This window comes from Capra hircus, chromosome 11, assembly GCF_001704415.2.
Source record: "Capra hircus breed San Clemente chromosome 11, ASM170441v1, whole genome shotgun sequence".
NCBI classification, from domain to species: Eukaryota; Metazoa; Chordata; class Mammalia; order Artiodactyla; family Bovidae; genus Capra; species Capra hircus.
In genome coordinates, this window is record NC_030818.1 from 95,399,236 (window position 1) to 95,414,657 (window position 15,422).

At 41.8% G+C, this 15,422-nt stretch overlaps 1 protein-coding gene across 4 annotated transcripts in view; it reads right to left on the minus strand.

The window, feature by feature from the left end:
* GOLGA1 (golgin A1) overlaps positions 1–15,422 on the minus strand; it is a 47,755-nt gene that overhangs the window by 14,659 nt on the left and 17,674 nt on the right. For all 4 annotated transcript variants that reach the window (XM_018055759.1, XM_018055760.1, XM_018055758.1 and 1 more), the window contains exons 11-13: positions 7,653–7,778; positions 3,285–3,380; positions 621–716 (exon numbers count right to left, since the gene is read on the minus strand). In XM_018055759.1, coding sequence (XP_017911248.1) covers positions 621–716; positions 3,285–3,380; positions 7,653–7,778 — 318 coding nt within the window. The remainder of the gene's footprint in view (positions 1–620; positions 717–3,284; positions 3,381–7,652; positions 7,779–15,422) is intronic.

Genomic DNA, 15,422 nt, shown 5'->3' on the forward strand with positions numbered 1-15,422 from the left:
GAGGCACTTCCCTGGGGAGGCACACAACACAGGGATGAAGAGCAGGGGCTGTGACCTCCGGAGGGTGCGGGTTCGGCCATTTCCTAGTGGGGAGACCCTGGGCTAGTGGCCTGGTCATCTTCCTGAGCCTGCTTCCTCTAGTGAATGAGGACAGCAGTGCACGGCTCTGAGGTCTGCTGCCAGGACTAAATGGAAACACATGTGGGAAAGAGGCAACAAATGTCTTCACTTCTCTAGTTTCTAGCTCCACACCTGACCTGGGGCTGTGACTATGGGCTGAGCCCGTGCTGTCTTCTCCCCAGGGCCTGGAGCTGTTCTCCATAGCCCCCAGCTGCAAGATGAGGTTTGACCGCCAATGGTCACACAATACTTAACAGTTCCAGAATTAGGCCGGGCCCTGCAGCCAGCTGTTAGGTGGGAACTAGCCAGTCACCACCTCTCCCGGTAACTCAGACCCTCCAGCAGGTCCTGACTCCCTCTCTCTGCAACTGCCTGTCTGCCCACAACTGTATCTAAGGTCCAGATGCCATTCCAGGAGCTGGGAATGAGTCTGGGGACTTCAAGGGCACAAAGGAAAGAATCAGGGGCCTAGAACACAGCAGAGCATGATCACCACTTACAAGCTCTTGAATTTGAGCTTCCTGAGCTGCCACCACGTCACTGCTCTGCTTCAGCTTCTCCTCAGAGGCCCGCAGGCTCTGCTCTAGTTCTTTCACCTAAGAAGGAAAGAGAAGTATCCTTTTGTTCAAAACAAGCTGAGTAGTAACAAATGGCTTTTAAAATCAAATTTATTTAAATCATAAAGCAGGTACACTAAAGAAAAAATTTTAATTAGAAAAAAAGACGCTCATAAGTCAACCATTATAAAGCACTATCATTCTAACACAGTTTCATTTTTTTGACTTTTTTTTTTACGACTCTGTATACAATTCTAGTAAAACTGTGTATTTTTCCTCCGTGCTCAAATTTCCTTCTATGTTTCCATGTAGTCTTCAAACCTTAGATTATTTCCTCCAAGGATGTTGTATAATTTCCTGAACTGCTGTCTACTGTCCAGGTAACTCAGTTGTTTTCCGTTTTGCAGATAGAATGAGGCAGCAGCTGACATCTTCATGTAAATATTGTTGATCTGGTTTGAATCACTTGCTTAGGATACATTTCCAGAAGTGGGATTATTGCCCGTGAGACAAACTTAGGTCTCCCTTGCTCCACACATGCCGACCAAGTCTGACTGTGTCTCTGGCACTGCCCTAGGACACGAGGCCCGCAGGGGGTGCAGGACGACACAGCACCCAGTGCTGAGCGAGACTCGGCCTCCAGCACGATCTTTCTGTCTGACTCAAGCGGACTTTGCCAATTTCTCCTACAAAGATTTTGCTGAGTCAGGTCTTCCCTAGGGGAACTTTATTATTAAAATACAAGCACATAGAAGGTTGCAGCTTTGTCAAGGAGAGGGAGGTACCAAATGAGAAAAGAATGTTTTTAGGCCTCACGATTCCTCATATATGTTCAGAAGTAAGTTTTCATGGAAACAACCCCACAAGAACAGTGTGAGCACTTCCACAGAGGAAAACAGTTATGTCATTTGCTCATGATCACAAATTTTATCAGTGCAGAGCCAGGACTGAAACTTGCCTTTTTAAACTCCTGGATTTAGCAAATATCTATGCAAGTTCCAGTTTGCAGGCAGAACTCAAGAAAGATTCAGATCCTCAAAAAGCTATGCATGGAGTTATCATATGACCCAGCAACTCTACTCCTAGGAATATGCCCAAGAGAAATGAGAGCATAAGCCCACACAAAAACCTTGTTCATACACTAACACTCACTGCAACAGTATTCACAATAGCCACAAGGAGGAAACAACCGAAACATCTACGGGCAAATGAATGGATAAATAACATGCTATATCTAGAATGGAATCAAGGTCTGAAAAAGGCTTGTTCAGTCTTAAAAAGTAATGAAATTCTGACATATGCTATAATATGAATGAACTTTGAAGACATTACGCTAAGTGAAGTAAGCCAGACCCAAAAAGACAAAAACTGTGTGATTCCAGTTTTTGAGGTACCTAGAGTCATCACATTCATAAAAACAGAAGGTAGAATGGTGGGCGCCAGGAGCTGGACAGAGGAGAGAACGGGGAGTTACTGTTTTAATTGGCACACAGTCATAGTTTGAGAAGATGAAAAAGTTCTACGAATGGATGGTGGTGATGGTATGCAAAACATAAATGTACTTAATGCCACTGTACACCTAGAAATGGCTGAAATGGTAAATTTTACATTTATGTGTATTTTACCATAATAAAAAAGATGATTGAGAAATAGAGCTGCATTACAATAAAGCTAACAAAGCTGTAGTTAGGAAAAAATATAGCTTTACATATATTAATACTGACCAGGAAACAAGAAAGACTTTAAAAATGAGTTAAGCATTTGCTATGGCCTGAATATTTGTGCCCCCCCAATTCCTATGTTGAAGTCTTAACATCTGACGAGATGGTGTTAGCATGTGAGGTGCCTGGGAGGTACTTGGGTCATGAGAGTGGAGCCCTTATGAACACGATTAGTGTTCTTATACGAGGCCTTGCGGAGATCCCCTGCTACTTCTACCACTTCACACTCGTGAAACTGGCAAGAAAACGAAAAGGCTGAGAAATGCCAGTGCTGGAAAAGACAGAGATGCACTGATAGGAACTCTCTCGCGTCCTGGGCAGCCCTCTGGGAGCATTCCTGTCCTACCGAGGCACGTTAAGTCACACACACTCACTATCCTTCTTAAGGCAACAGAAATGAGGATGTTCACTGCAGGGTAATCTGCGGTGACAGAAAGAAGGTAGCAGTCTGGATATCTAGCAGGAGGTGAGAACAATGAAGTGGATACAGCAGATGGAGCAGTGCAAAGTAACGAGGAAAATTCATGTACAGCAGTATCACTTACCTAAATTAACACACACATAAAACAATGTTGGCTGTTTTAAGGTTATCCAGCAATAAAAGGGTCTCTATTTACCACACTAGAATGGTTTCCTATGGGAGGAAGGGGAAAGAAGATAAAAGGGAAGAAACAGAAGAGAACAATCGTCTGTGGAAGAACGATGCTAATGTGGCAAGAATTGAGAAGACGACTACCTCAGTTCTCTACAAGCAAAACCCCAAAGAGAAACCCTTTGGAAGAAAATCTCTGACCCAGGGGAATTCTCAGTCATGACATTCTTAGATGACAGCCATGTCATCTAAGGGCACCAGGGAGCCACCCAGACACAGGAGTGAGGTCAGTACCCGAGTCTCCAGGTTGTTGACGGTCTTGGCCTGGCTGCTTCTGGCAGCCAAGAGCTGCTGTCTGGTATCCTCCAAATTCTGCTCAGCAAGTGTTTTCTGTAAGTTGAAAGAAGATAAAAAGGAAACAGTCATTTCTCCATTGCATATACATTTACTGATATCTACAACACATTATTATTTGTGCAAGGCATGAAGGACATGAATACACACAAAAAACTTCAAAATAGTAGAGAGAAAATTCACATATTGTAAAGTATACAAAGAAAAACTTGACAGGTTTTTTACTTTGAGGCCGCGGCAAAGACTAACCCAAGAGAGTATATAACAGAGTGCAACAGTGCGCACAAAGCGGCAGCAGAGAGCGGGGATGCTCACTGCCTCAGGAAAGGAAGAGGCTTTACTCTCCAAGCTGACCAGGGCCGAACCAGAGCACCTGGGCAAAGGGAGGACACACAGTTCAGTTCAGTTGTGCATGACTCTTTGCGATCCCATGACTGCAGCATGCCAGGCTTCCCTGTTCATTACCAACACCTGGAACTTGCTCAAACTCATTTCCATCGAGTTGGTGATGCCATACAACCTAACCATCTCATCCTCTGTTGTCCCCTTCACCTCCTGCCTTCAATCTTTCCCAGCTTCAAGGCCTTTTCCAAGTAGTTAGTTCTTTGTATCAGCTGGCCAAAGTACTAGAGTTTCAGGTTCAGCATCAGTCCTTGCAATGAATATTCAGGACTGATTTCCTTTAGGATTGACTGGTTTGATCTCTTTGCAGTCCAAAGGACTCTCAAGAGTCTTCTCCAACACCACAGTTCAAAAGTATCAATTCTTTGGTGCTCAGCTTTCTTTATAGTCCAAAACTCACATCAATTCATGATTAATGGAAAAACCATAGCATTGACCAGACGGATCTTTGTTGGCACAGTAATGTCTCTGCTTTTTAATATGCTGTCTAGGTTGGTCATAGCTTTTCTTCCAAGACGCTTGTCTTTTAATTTCATAGCTTTGCAGTCACCATCCGCAGTGATTCTGGAGTACAAGAAAATAAAGTCTGTCACTGTTTCCACATCTATTTGCAATGAAGTGATGGGACCGAATGCCATGATCTTAGTTTCCTGAATATTGAGTTTTAAGCCAGCTTTTTCACTCTTCTCTTTCACTTTCATCAAGAGGCTCCTTCATTCCTCTTCGCTTTCTGCCATAAGGGTGGTATCATCTGCATATCTGAGGTTATTGACATTTCTTCAGGCAAACTTGATTTCAGCTTCAGCTTCATCCAGCCTGGCATTTCGCGTGATATACTCTGTATGTAAGTTAAATAAGCAGGGTGACAATCTACAGCCTTGACGTACTCCTTTTCCAATTTGGAACCAGTCTGTTGTTCCATGTCTGTTGCTTCTTGACCTGCATGCAGATTTCTCAGGAGGCAGGTAAGGTGGTCTGGAATTCCCATCTCTTGAAGAATTTTCCCATTTGTTGTGATCCACACAGTCAAAGGCTTTGATGTAGTCAATAAAGCAGATGTAGATATTTGTCTGGAACTCTCATGCTTATTCAATAATTCAGCAGATGTTGGCAATTTGATCTCTGGTTCCTCTGCCTTTTCTAGTTCTGGCTTGAACATCTTGAAGTTCATGGTTCATGTACTGTTGAAGCCTTGCTTGGAGAATTGTGAGCATTACTTTGCTAGTATGTGAGATGAGTGCAATTGTGCAGCAGTTTGAACTTTCTTTGGGATTGGAATGAAAACTGACCTTTTCCAGTCCTGTGGCCACTGCTGAGTTTTCCAAATTTGCTGGCATATTGAGTGCAGCATTGGACTTTACTTCCATCACCAGTCACACCAACAATTGGGCGTTTTTGCTTTGGGTCCATCTCTTCAATCTTTCTGGAGTTATTTCTCCACTCTTCTCCAGTAGGATATTGGACACCTACCAACCTAGGGAGTTCATCTTTCAGTGTCATATCTTTTTGTCTTTTCATACTGTTCATGGGTTCTCAAGGCAAGAATATGGAAGCGGTTTGCCATTCCCTTCTCCAGTGGACCATGTTTTGTCAGAACTCTCCACCATGACCTGTCCAACTTGGGTGGCCCTACACAGCATGGCTCATAGTTTCATTGAGTTAGACAAGCCTGTTCCAAAGAATAGCAAGGAGAGATAAGAAATCCTTCCTCGGTGAACAATGCAAAGAAATAGAGGAAAACAACAGAATGGGAAAGACTAGAGATCGCTTCAACAAAATTAGAGATACAAAGGGAACATTTCACGCAAAGATGGGCTTAATAAAGGACAGAAATGGTACGGACCTAACAGAAGCAGAAGGTATTAAGAAGAGGTGGCAAGAATACACAGAAGAACGGTACAAAAAAGATCTTCATGACCCAGAAAACCACGATGGTGTGATCACTTACCTAGGGCCAGACACCCTGGAATGTCAAGTCAAGTGGGCGTTAGGAAGCATCACTATGAACAAAGCTAGTGGAGGTGATGGAATTCCAGTTGAGCTATTTCAATCCTAAAGATGATGCTGTGAAAGTGCTGCACTCAATATGCCAGCAAATTTGGAAAACTCAGCAGTGGCCACAGGACTGGAAAAGGTCAGTTTTCACTCTAATCCCAAAGAAAGGCAATGCCAAAGAATGCTCAAACTACTGCACAATTGTACTCATCTCACATGCTAGCAAAGTAATGCTCAAAATTCTCCAAGCCACACTTCCACAGTACATGAACCATGAAATCCCAGATGTTCAAGCTGCATTTATAAAAGGAAGAGGAACCAGAGATCAAATTGCCAACATCTGCTGGATCATGGAAAAAGCAAGAGAGTTCCAGAAAAACATCTACTTCTGCTTTATTGACTATGCTAAAGCCTTTGTGTGGATCATAACAAACTGTGGAAAGTTCTTCAAGATATGGAAATACCAGACCACCTTACCTGCCTCCTGAGAAATCTGCATGCAGGTCAAGAAGCAATAGTTAGAACCGGACATGAACAACAGACTGGTTCCAAATTGGGAAAGGAGTACGTCAGGGCTGCATACTGTTACCCTGCTTATTTAACTTACATGCAGAGTACATCATGTGAACTGCTGGGATGGATGAAGCACAAGCTGGAATCAAGACTGCCTGAAGAAATATCAATAACCTCAGATATGCAGATGACACCACCCTTATGGCAGAAAGTGAAGGAGAACTAAAGAGCCTCTTGATGAAAGTGAAAGAAGAGAGTGAAAAAGTAGGCTTAAAACTTAACATTCAGAAAACTAAGATCATGGCATCTGGTCCCATCACTTGATAGAAAATAGATGGGGAAATAATGGTAACAGTGACAAGACTTTATTTTCTTGCACCCCAAAATCACTGCAGATGGTGACTGCAGCCAAGAAATCAAAAGATGCTTATCTCTTGGGAGAAAAGCTTTGACCAACCTAGACAGCATATTGAAAAGCAGAGAAATTACTTTGCTAATAAAGCTATGGTTTTTCCAGTAGTTATGTATGAATGTTGAGAGCTGGACTATAAAGAAAGCTGAGCACTGAAGAATTGATGCTTTTCAACTGTGGTGTTGGCGAAGACTCTTGAGGGTCCCTTGGATTGCAAGGGGATGAAACTAGTCAATCCTAAAGGAAATCAGTCCTGAATATTCACTGGAAGGACTGATGCTGAAGCCGAAACTCCAGTATTTTGGCCACCTGATGCGAAGAACTGACTCACTGTGAAAGACCCTGATGCTGGGAATGATTGAAGGCAGGAGAAGGGGACGACGAAGAGGATGAGATGGTTGGATGGCATCACCGACTTGGATATGAGTTTGGGGAAGCCCCAGGAGTTGGTGATGGACAGGGAATCCTGGCATGCTGCAGTCCATGGGGTCGCAAAGAGTCGGACACGACTGAGCGACTGACCTGAACTGAACTGAGTGCAGCACTTTCACAGCATAATCTTTTAGTACTTGAAATAGTTCAGCTGGAATTACATCAACCTCCACTAGCTTTGTTAATAGTGATGCTTCCTAAGTCCCAGTTGACTTCGGACTGCAGGATGTCTGGCTTTAGGTGAGTCTGGCTCTAGGTGAACCAGCCAGGATGTCTGGCTCTAGGGAAGACACTAGAGATGTGAAACAGCAGGAGACATCTGGGGAACTACAGCTTCTTGAAAGTCACAGTGATGACGGGTTCAGGTCATGAAACAAGACTGGAAAGTTAGACAAAGGGCAGATCATGAGAAAAGCCTTTTATGTTATAGAAGGAAGCTCGAACTTAATTCTGTAGGCAGTATTTTCCAGAGTGGAGTCATTCAGACAGTGGCATTTGACTTCTCTGGGTTGGGGTGGGGGATTTAGGTTTGAGGTTTACTCCAGACTAGTTACCTCTTTCAGAAGTTCCTGCACGTGTTCTTCCCCTGAGAGATTCTGCTCTAGTCTCTTCTCCAGGGATGCAACCTTCTCCTGCAAATGTGTGATGAGTTTTTCTTTCTCCTGAGTTTCAGCAGTGACCTGCAGGTGAAAGCAGAGGTTATGTTACACTCTGTCTCCCTCCCTAACCACCTCCTCTAGAATCATCATGTTTCTCTGAAATTCTGTTTCCAACTGCATCCTAGGAGAACCATACAGCCAAGAAATCTTCCCTGAAAATGGAACAAAAAAAATACAAGATCAGAACCCAACACCACTTGGGTATCTGTTTCAGGCCTAGTGCAGTAAACAGCAAATGCTCCCAATTTAAGCAACTGACGAACGGGAAGGAAGGATGCTATTGCCTCTGTGGAAGCTAGCCAGGACCCTGCAAAGATGTTCCTCCTCTCTAAAATAACCTTTGTATTGTTATGATTTTCCAGCTAAAGGAATGCTCCTCCCACTCCCATCAAGCATAGGTTTAATTCTATTAATCCAGAGTCCAACAGGACCTACAACTTTATACCAGATGCCAAGAATTAGCTCTAATTCCACTCAAGCTCCCAGCCAATCCTATAATGACCTACAGAAGAATATGCTTGGAAACAGGGGGCTAGATGAAGTCTTATAATGACAGTGTAGCTGTCTTCAGGTTGAAGAGAGAATTGAAACAAATGATGGTATTCACCCTGGCTCACAACACAGGAATCACAGGTGAACCACACACAGCAGCACCTTACACCACGGCCCCAGGTACACAGCTGCCCACATATTTATTTCAGTCTACCTCTTTAGCAATGGTGGTAGTGATGGCGGTGGTAGGTTGGGACTAACTTTGTTCCTTTCACTACTGCCAATCTTTGATGTTGCGCAACATCAAAACTGAGGATCCAGGAAGCTTTCACTGTATCATTTCTCAGCTCCTCACTGGTCCTTACATTCGATGAAGATGCCCATTCTTCACTCCAAAATAAGGTCGTACAGCATTGACATTACATTGTGAAGACTAGAACCTCCTCACATATAATTTACTTCCTCAAATTCCCTCACTTTATGCTCTGCTGCTCCAACTCAAGCCACAAACTTTAGACTGCAACTCAGCCAATTCTCTCCTCAGAATACGATGCAGCTACTTGGGTCCAAGGTTTTAGAAAGAAGCTTTTGCCATTCTGATTTCTCACAGGGGCGACAACATATATAGTAGAGCAGAAGTTTGAAGAATGGTTTCATTCTGCATCATTCAATAAACTTTGATCAAGCCTATACTCTTTGTGCTGTCTCCCACGGATATAATCAGCTACTGACCCAAAGAAGCATGGAGGCTGGTGGCAGAGATATACACGTAATTAATTATAAAAACAATACAATCGTGCTCCAACAGAGGGACATACAAGGTGCCATGAGACATCAGAGGCAGAAGGGATTAACCCAGCAATCTGATCAGGCCTCCTAAGCAGGCAAGTCCAGGTGGAAGGTGGGGAAGAGAAACAAGCTTTCTGTGTAAAAGGCAGTATGTGTAAAGGGGTAAACAGACAAGTTCAACATGACCAGGAGGCTGGGTGGAGAGGAAGAAAGAAGTGAAGACAACTCCTAAGTCTGTGGCTCAGATGCCTGGTTGAATGGTAATATTACGCAAGGCAGAGAAAACACGGCTAAGAGGGAGTTTGACAGGAAAGAAACGCAGTTTTGGCCAGGCTGACCTACCTTTAATGCGTCTCTTACTAATAATGTTGACAACAGGAATAAGAAACAGGATGGTGCAGGAGCAACTACAGTTTGCAGAGCATGTGCAGGCACTTTCCACTCCTCTAGTCCTTACAACCACCCTTTACTTGACCATTTACAGGGCAACTGAAGCTTAGGAACTAGCCCAACAGCACACACCGTGCTGACAGAATAAGGGTTCAAAACCCAAGCCTTCCTATTCCAAAGCCTGTACTACGTCCACCACACATCAATATGAACTTGAGAGATACAGCTGACCCTTTCTAGCAAAAACCAAAAGAACAAGTAAGTCTCATATAAGTCACTGTGTAGGGCAGAGTCAGGGAAAGAAGAAAGAATCAGCTGCCAATTTCCAGTTAGTTTTCTTGTGCCCTATATCCCACAAGGAGCGATTCCCCACCTCTGGATGTTCTACTTCAAGCCCTCAGCACTTAATGTGCTACAGCTAACACCACACTTAACGGTGAGAAACTCAAAGGTTTCCTACTAAGATCAGATACAAAGATAGGATGTCCCCTCTTCCCACTTCTTTTTAACATCATCTGGAAGTCTTTGCTAATGCAATGAGGCAAGAAAAAGAAACAAAAGGAATGGAGATAAGGAAGGAAAACATAAAGCTGCTTTTGTCTGCAGATGATATGATCATCTGTGTAGGAAATCCACATGAACCAACAACAACAACAAAAACCCTGGAACTTAAAAGTGATTATATCAAGATGGCAGGAAACATGGTTCAGTCAGTTCAGTTCAAGTGCTCAGTCATGTCCGACTCTGTGATGCCACGGACTATAGCATGCCAGGCTTCCCTGTCCATCACGAGCTCCCGGAACTTGCTCAAACTTAGGTCCATTGAGTCCGTGATGCAATCCAACCATCTCATTCTCTTGTCTCCTTCTCCTTCTGCTTTCAATCTCGCCCAGCATCAAGGTCTTTTCCAATGAGTCAGGTCTTGCATCAGGTGGCCAAAGTACTAGAGTTTCAGCTTCAACATCAGTCCTTCCAATGAATTCTCAGGACTGATTTATTTTAGGATGGACTGGTTTGATCTCCTTGCAGTCCAAGGGACTCTCAAGAGTCTTCTCCAACACCACAGTTCAAAAGCATCAGTTCTTTGGCGCTCAGCTTTCTTTATAGTCCAACTCTCACATCCATACATGACCACTGGAAAAACCATAGCACTGACCAGATGGACTTTTGTTGGCAAAGGAATGTCTCTGCTTTTTAATATGCGGCCTAGGTTGGTCATAGCTTTTCTTCCAAAACACTTGTCTTTTAATTTCATGGCTGCAGTTACCATCTGCAGTGATTTTGGAGCCAAAGAAAATAAAGTCTGTCACTGTTTCCACTGTTTCCCCATCTATATAAAATTCAATTGTTTTCCTATATACCAACAATGAACAAGTAAAATTTGAAATAAAAACACTTACTATTTATAGTAAGACTCCAAAAATGAAGTATTTAGGTATAAATCTAACAAAATATGTATAAGATATACATGGGGAAAACGAAAACTCTGATCAATGCAATTTAAAAAAACTAAATAAATGGAGTGATATTCCATGTTCATGGATAGGAAAGACTCAACACTGTCAATGAATCAGTTCTTAACAAGATCAGTTCTTTTTTTTTTTTAATTTTAATTTTTACTTTATTTTGCTTTACAATACTGTATTGGTTTTGCCATACACTGACATGAATCAGCCATGGGTGTACATGAGTTCCCAATCCTGAACCCACTTCCCACCTCTGTGGATCATCTCTCTGGATCATCCCCGTGCACCAGCCCCAAGCATCCTGTATCCTGTATTGAACATAGACTGGCACTTCGTTTCTTACATGATCTGATACATGTTTCAATGCCATTCTCCCAAATCATCCCACCCTCTCCCTCTCCCACAGAGTCCAAAAGTCCGTTCTAAACATCTGGGTCTCTTTTGCTGTCTCGCATAGAGGGTTCTCATTACCATCTTTCTAAATTCCATATATGTGTGTTAGTATACTGTATTGGGGCTTTTCTTTCTAGCTTATTTCACTCTGTATAATCGGCTCCAGTTTCATCCACCTCATTAGAACTGATTCAAATGTATTCTTTTTAATGGCTGAGTAATACTCCATTGTGTATATGTACCACAGCTTTCTTATCCATTCATCTGCTGATGGACATCTAGGTTGTTTCCATGTCCTGGCTATTATAAATAGTGCTGTGATGAACATTGGGGCACACGTGCCTCTTTCAATTCTGGTTTCCTCGGTGTGTATGCCCAGCAGTGGGATTGCTGGGTCATAAGGCAGTTCTATTTGCAATTTTTTAAGGATTCTCCACACTGTTCTCCATAGTGGCTGTACTAGTTTGCATTCCCACCAACAGTGTAAGAGGGTTCCCTTTTCTCCACACCCTCTCCAGCATTTATTGCTTGCAGATTTTTGGATCGCTGCCATTCTGACTGGTGTGAAACGGTACCTCATTGTGGTTTTGATTTGCATTTCTCTGATAATGAGTGATGTTGAGCATCTTTTCATGTGTTTGTTAGCCATCCTTATGTCTTCTTTGGAGAAATGTCTATTTAGTTCTTTGGCCCATTTTTTGATTGGGCTGTTTATTTTTCTGGAATTGAGCTGCATAAGTTGCTTGTATATTTTTGAGATTAGTTGTTTGTCAGTTGCTTCATTTGCTATTATTTTCTCCCATTCAGAAGGCTGTCTTTTCACCTTGCTTATAGTTTCCTTTGTTGTGCAGAAGCTTTTAATTTTAATTAGGTCCCATTTGTTTATTTTTGCTTTTATTTCCAGTATTCTGGGAGGTGGATCATAGAGGATCCTGCTGTGATTTATGTCAGAGAGTGTTTTGCCTATGTTCTCCTCTAGGATTTTTATAGTTTCTGGTCTTACGTTTAGATCTTTAATCCGTTTTGAGTTTATTTTTGTGTATGGTGTTAGAAAGTGATCTAGTTTCATTCTTTTACAAGTGGTTGACTAGTTTTCCCAGCACCACTTGTTAAAGAGATTGTCTTTAATCCATTGTATATTCTTGCCTCCTTTGTCGAAGATAAGGTGTCCATAGGTGTGTGGATTTATCTCTGGGCTTTCTATTTTGTTCCATTGAAGATCAGTTCTTGATCTATAAATTCAGTGTAATCAAAATTAAAATCCCAGCAAGTTATTTTATGGATATCAACAAACTTATTTTATATGGAGGGGCAAAAGACCCAGAACAGCCAACACAATGCTAAAGAAGCATAATGTCAGGACTGCCACTATTTGACTTTAAGACTTACTACAGCTACAGTAATTATGACAGTATGGTATTGGCAAACGAACAGACAATTAGATCAATGGAACTGAGTAGAGCACCCACAAATACAGTCAACTGATCTTTGACAAAAGAGCAAAAGAATACTATGGAGCAAAGTCAGCTCCTTCAACAAAAGGTGTTGGAACAGTTGGATACTCACATGCAAAAAAAAAAAATGTAGACACAGACCTTACACTTTTCATAAAAATTAACTGAAAGTGGATCACAGGCCTAATATAAAACTCAAAACTATAGAACTCCTAGAAGATAACATAGAAGAAAATCTAGGTGGCGTTGGATATGACAATGATTTGTTAATTATAACACCAAAGCCATGATCCATGAAAGAAATAACTGACAAGTTGATTTCATCAAAATCAGAAGCTTCTGCTCTGCAAAAGACAATGTCAAGAGAATAAGAAGACAAGACAAACCAAAGACTAGGAGAAAATATTTGCAAAAGACACATGTGACAAAAGCCTTTATCTAAAACATATTAAAAAAAAACTTTATGATTCAACAATTAAAAAACTCTCAAAAATAAGAAAACAAACAGCTCAAGGCAAAGACAAAGAAGGTACAGGAAAGAAAGAAAGAAACAATCTTTATTTGCAGATGAAATGATTGCTAGACTCTATAGGGCTTCCCCGGTGGCTCAGAGGGTAAAGAGTCTGCCTGCAATGTGGGAGACCTGGGTTCAATCCCTGGGTCTCCCACTCCAGTACTCTTGCCTGGAGTATCCCATGGATGGAGAAGCCTGGTGGGCTACAGTCCACGGGGTCGCAAAGAGTCGGACATGACTGAGCAACTTCAGTAGCAGTAGTAGCAGTAGTAGTAGTACAGATCCACTATTAAGCTTAATAAGAGTTAATAAGTTGTGAAAAATTAATACATAAATATTTCTATATGCCAGCAACCAATACAAAAAATACTTTTTAAAATTCAGGTTTGGTGTAAAAAATAAAGCACCTAGGAATGAATTTAATGCTAACAAACCTTTATGGGAAAAATGATAGAAAGTTGTTGAAAGTCATTTTTAAAGAAACAACAACACTGAATATCTAGAGTCACAGAGACCATACTCTTGGATAAGAAAACTCACATGATAAAGTAATCAATGCTCCCCAAATGCATCTTCAGATTCAATGTACTTCCAACCAATATCCCACTGGGTTTCTTTAAAGAGCCTGACAACTTGTTCTGTGGGAGAGCAGTGGGCCAAGGATATTCAAAATATCCCTAAAATAGAACTGAGTTGGGAGGCTTATCTCGTCAGACACCAGAACTTATCCTAACACTGTAGCTAGTAAGGCAATGCATGAAAGAGAAGTGAAGTTGCTTAGTCGCGTCCGACTCTTCGTGACCCCATGGACTGTAGCCTACCAGGCTCCTCGGTCTATGAGATTTTCCAGGCAAGAATACTGGAGTGGGTTGCCATTTCCTTCTCCAGGGGATCTTTCCGACCCAGGGATTGAACCTGGGTCTCCCGCATTCCAGGCAGACGCTTTACCGTCTGAGCCACCAGGAAAGCCCTGCATTGCCAGGAAGGCAATGCACAGCATTGTGGAAATACCACAGTGGCATATACCCCAAAGTCCAGGAGTGGTTCCATGTGTAAATGCAAAACTGAATTGTGATAAAGCTGGCATTTCAGATCAGTGAGAAAACAGATTTTTCAATAAACGGTATTGAAACAATTAAAAAAAAATGACACGGCTCCCTTTCTCACAGCAAAACCGCATTTCAGGCATGTTAAAGACCTAGAAACATAGTCAAAACTATAAAACTTTCAGAAAATAATACAGGAGAATAATGTTATGATTCTGAGTGAGGAAAGATTCTTTTTTTAGATTTTTTTAAAAAAGACAAAAGCATAAACTTAAAGGTAAACATAAATTCCACTATAGTAAAACGAAAAGCTTGTATTCGACAGGAGAAACTGTAGAGTATGATGACAAGCTCCAAACTGGAAGAAGATATTTGCAACCCACACAACTGACAAAGGAGCAGGGTAGCCAGTATATATATAAAGAATTCCTACAATTAATGAGAGAAAGACATAAATGCAATAGAAAATGGGCAAAAGATTTGAATCAGCACTTCATAGAAGAGTGAAAGCGATAGATAAACACATAAAAAGATGCCCAACTTCATTAATAATCTGAGAAAAGCAAATTAAAATCATGGTGAGAGGGAATTCTCTGGCAGTCCAGTGGTGAGGACTCCTTGCTTTCATTGCTGAGGGTCTGGGTTCAACCCTGAACTAAGATCCTATAAGACGTACAGTGCGGCCAAAAAAAAATCATGGTAAGAAAATCTGAAGATGCATTTCATGTCCACCAGACTGGCAAAAATTAAAAGTCTGACAATATCCCACCTTGTCAAGGAGGCAGAGCAACCCAAATTTTCATACTCCATTGGTACAAGTTTGTAAATAACTACCACTACTATGGTAGTTATCTAATAGAGTTGACCCAAACTTTTCACGTCTTAAATAGACCCCAGAGTTAACTTTTTAAAGAAAAAATTTTTTAATTTATTTGGCTGTGCCAGGTCTTAGTTGTGGCATGTGGGATTTAGTTCCCTGACCAGGGATTAAACCTGGGCCCCCAGCATTGGGAGTGTGGAGTCTTAGCCACTGGACTACTAAGGAAGTTCCCAGAGTTAACTTTTTCACAGGCAGACAAAAGTTCACAACAGCCTTGTTTGTGAAAGTAAAGAAGCAGAAA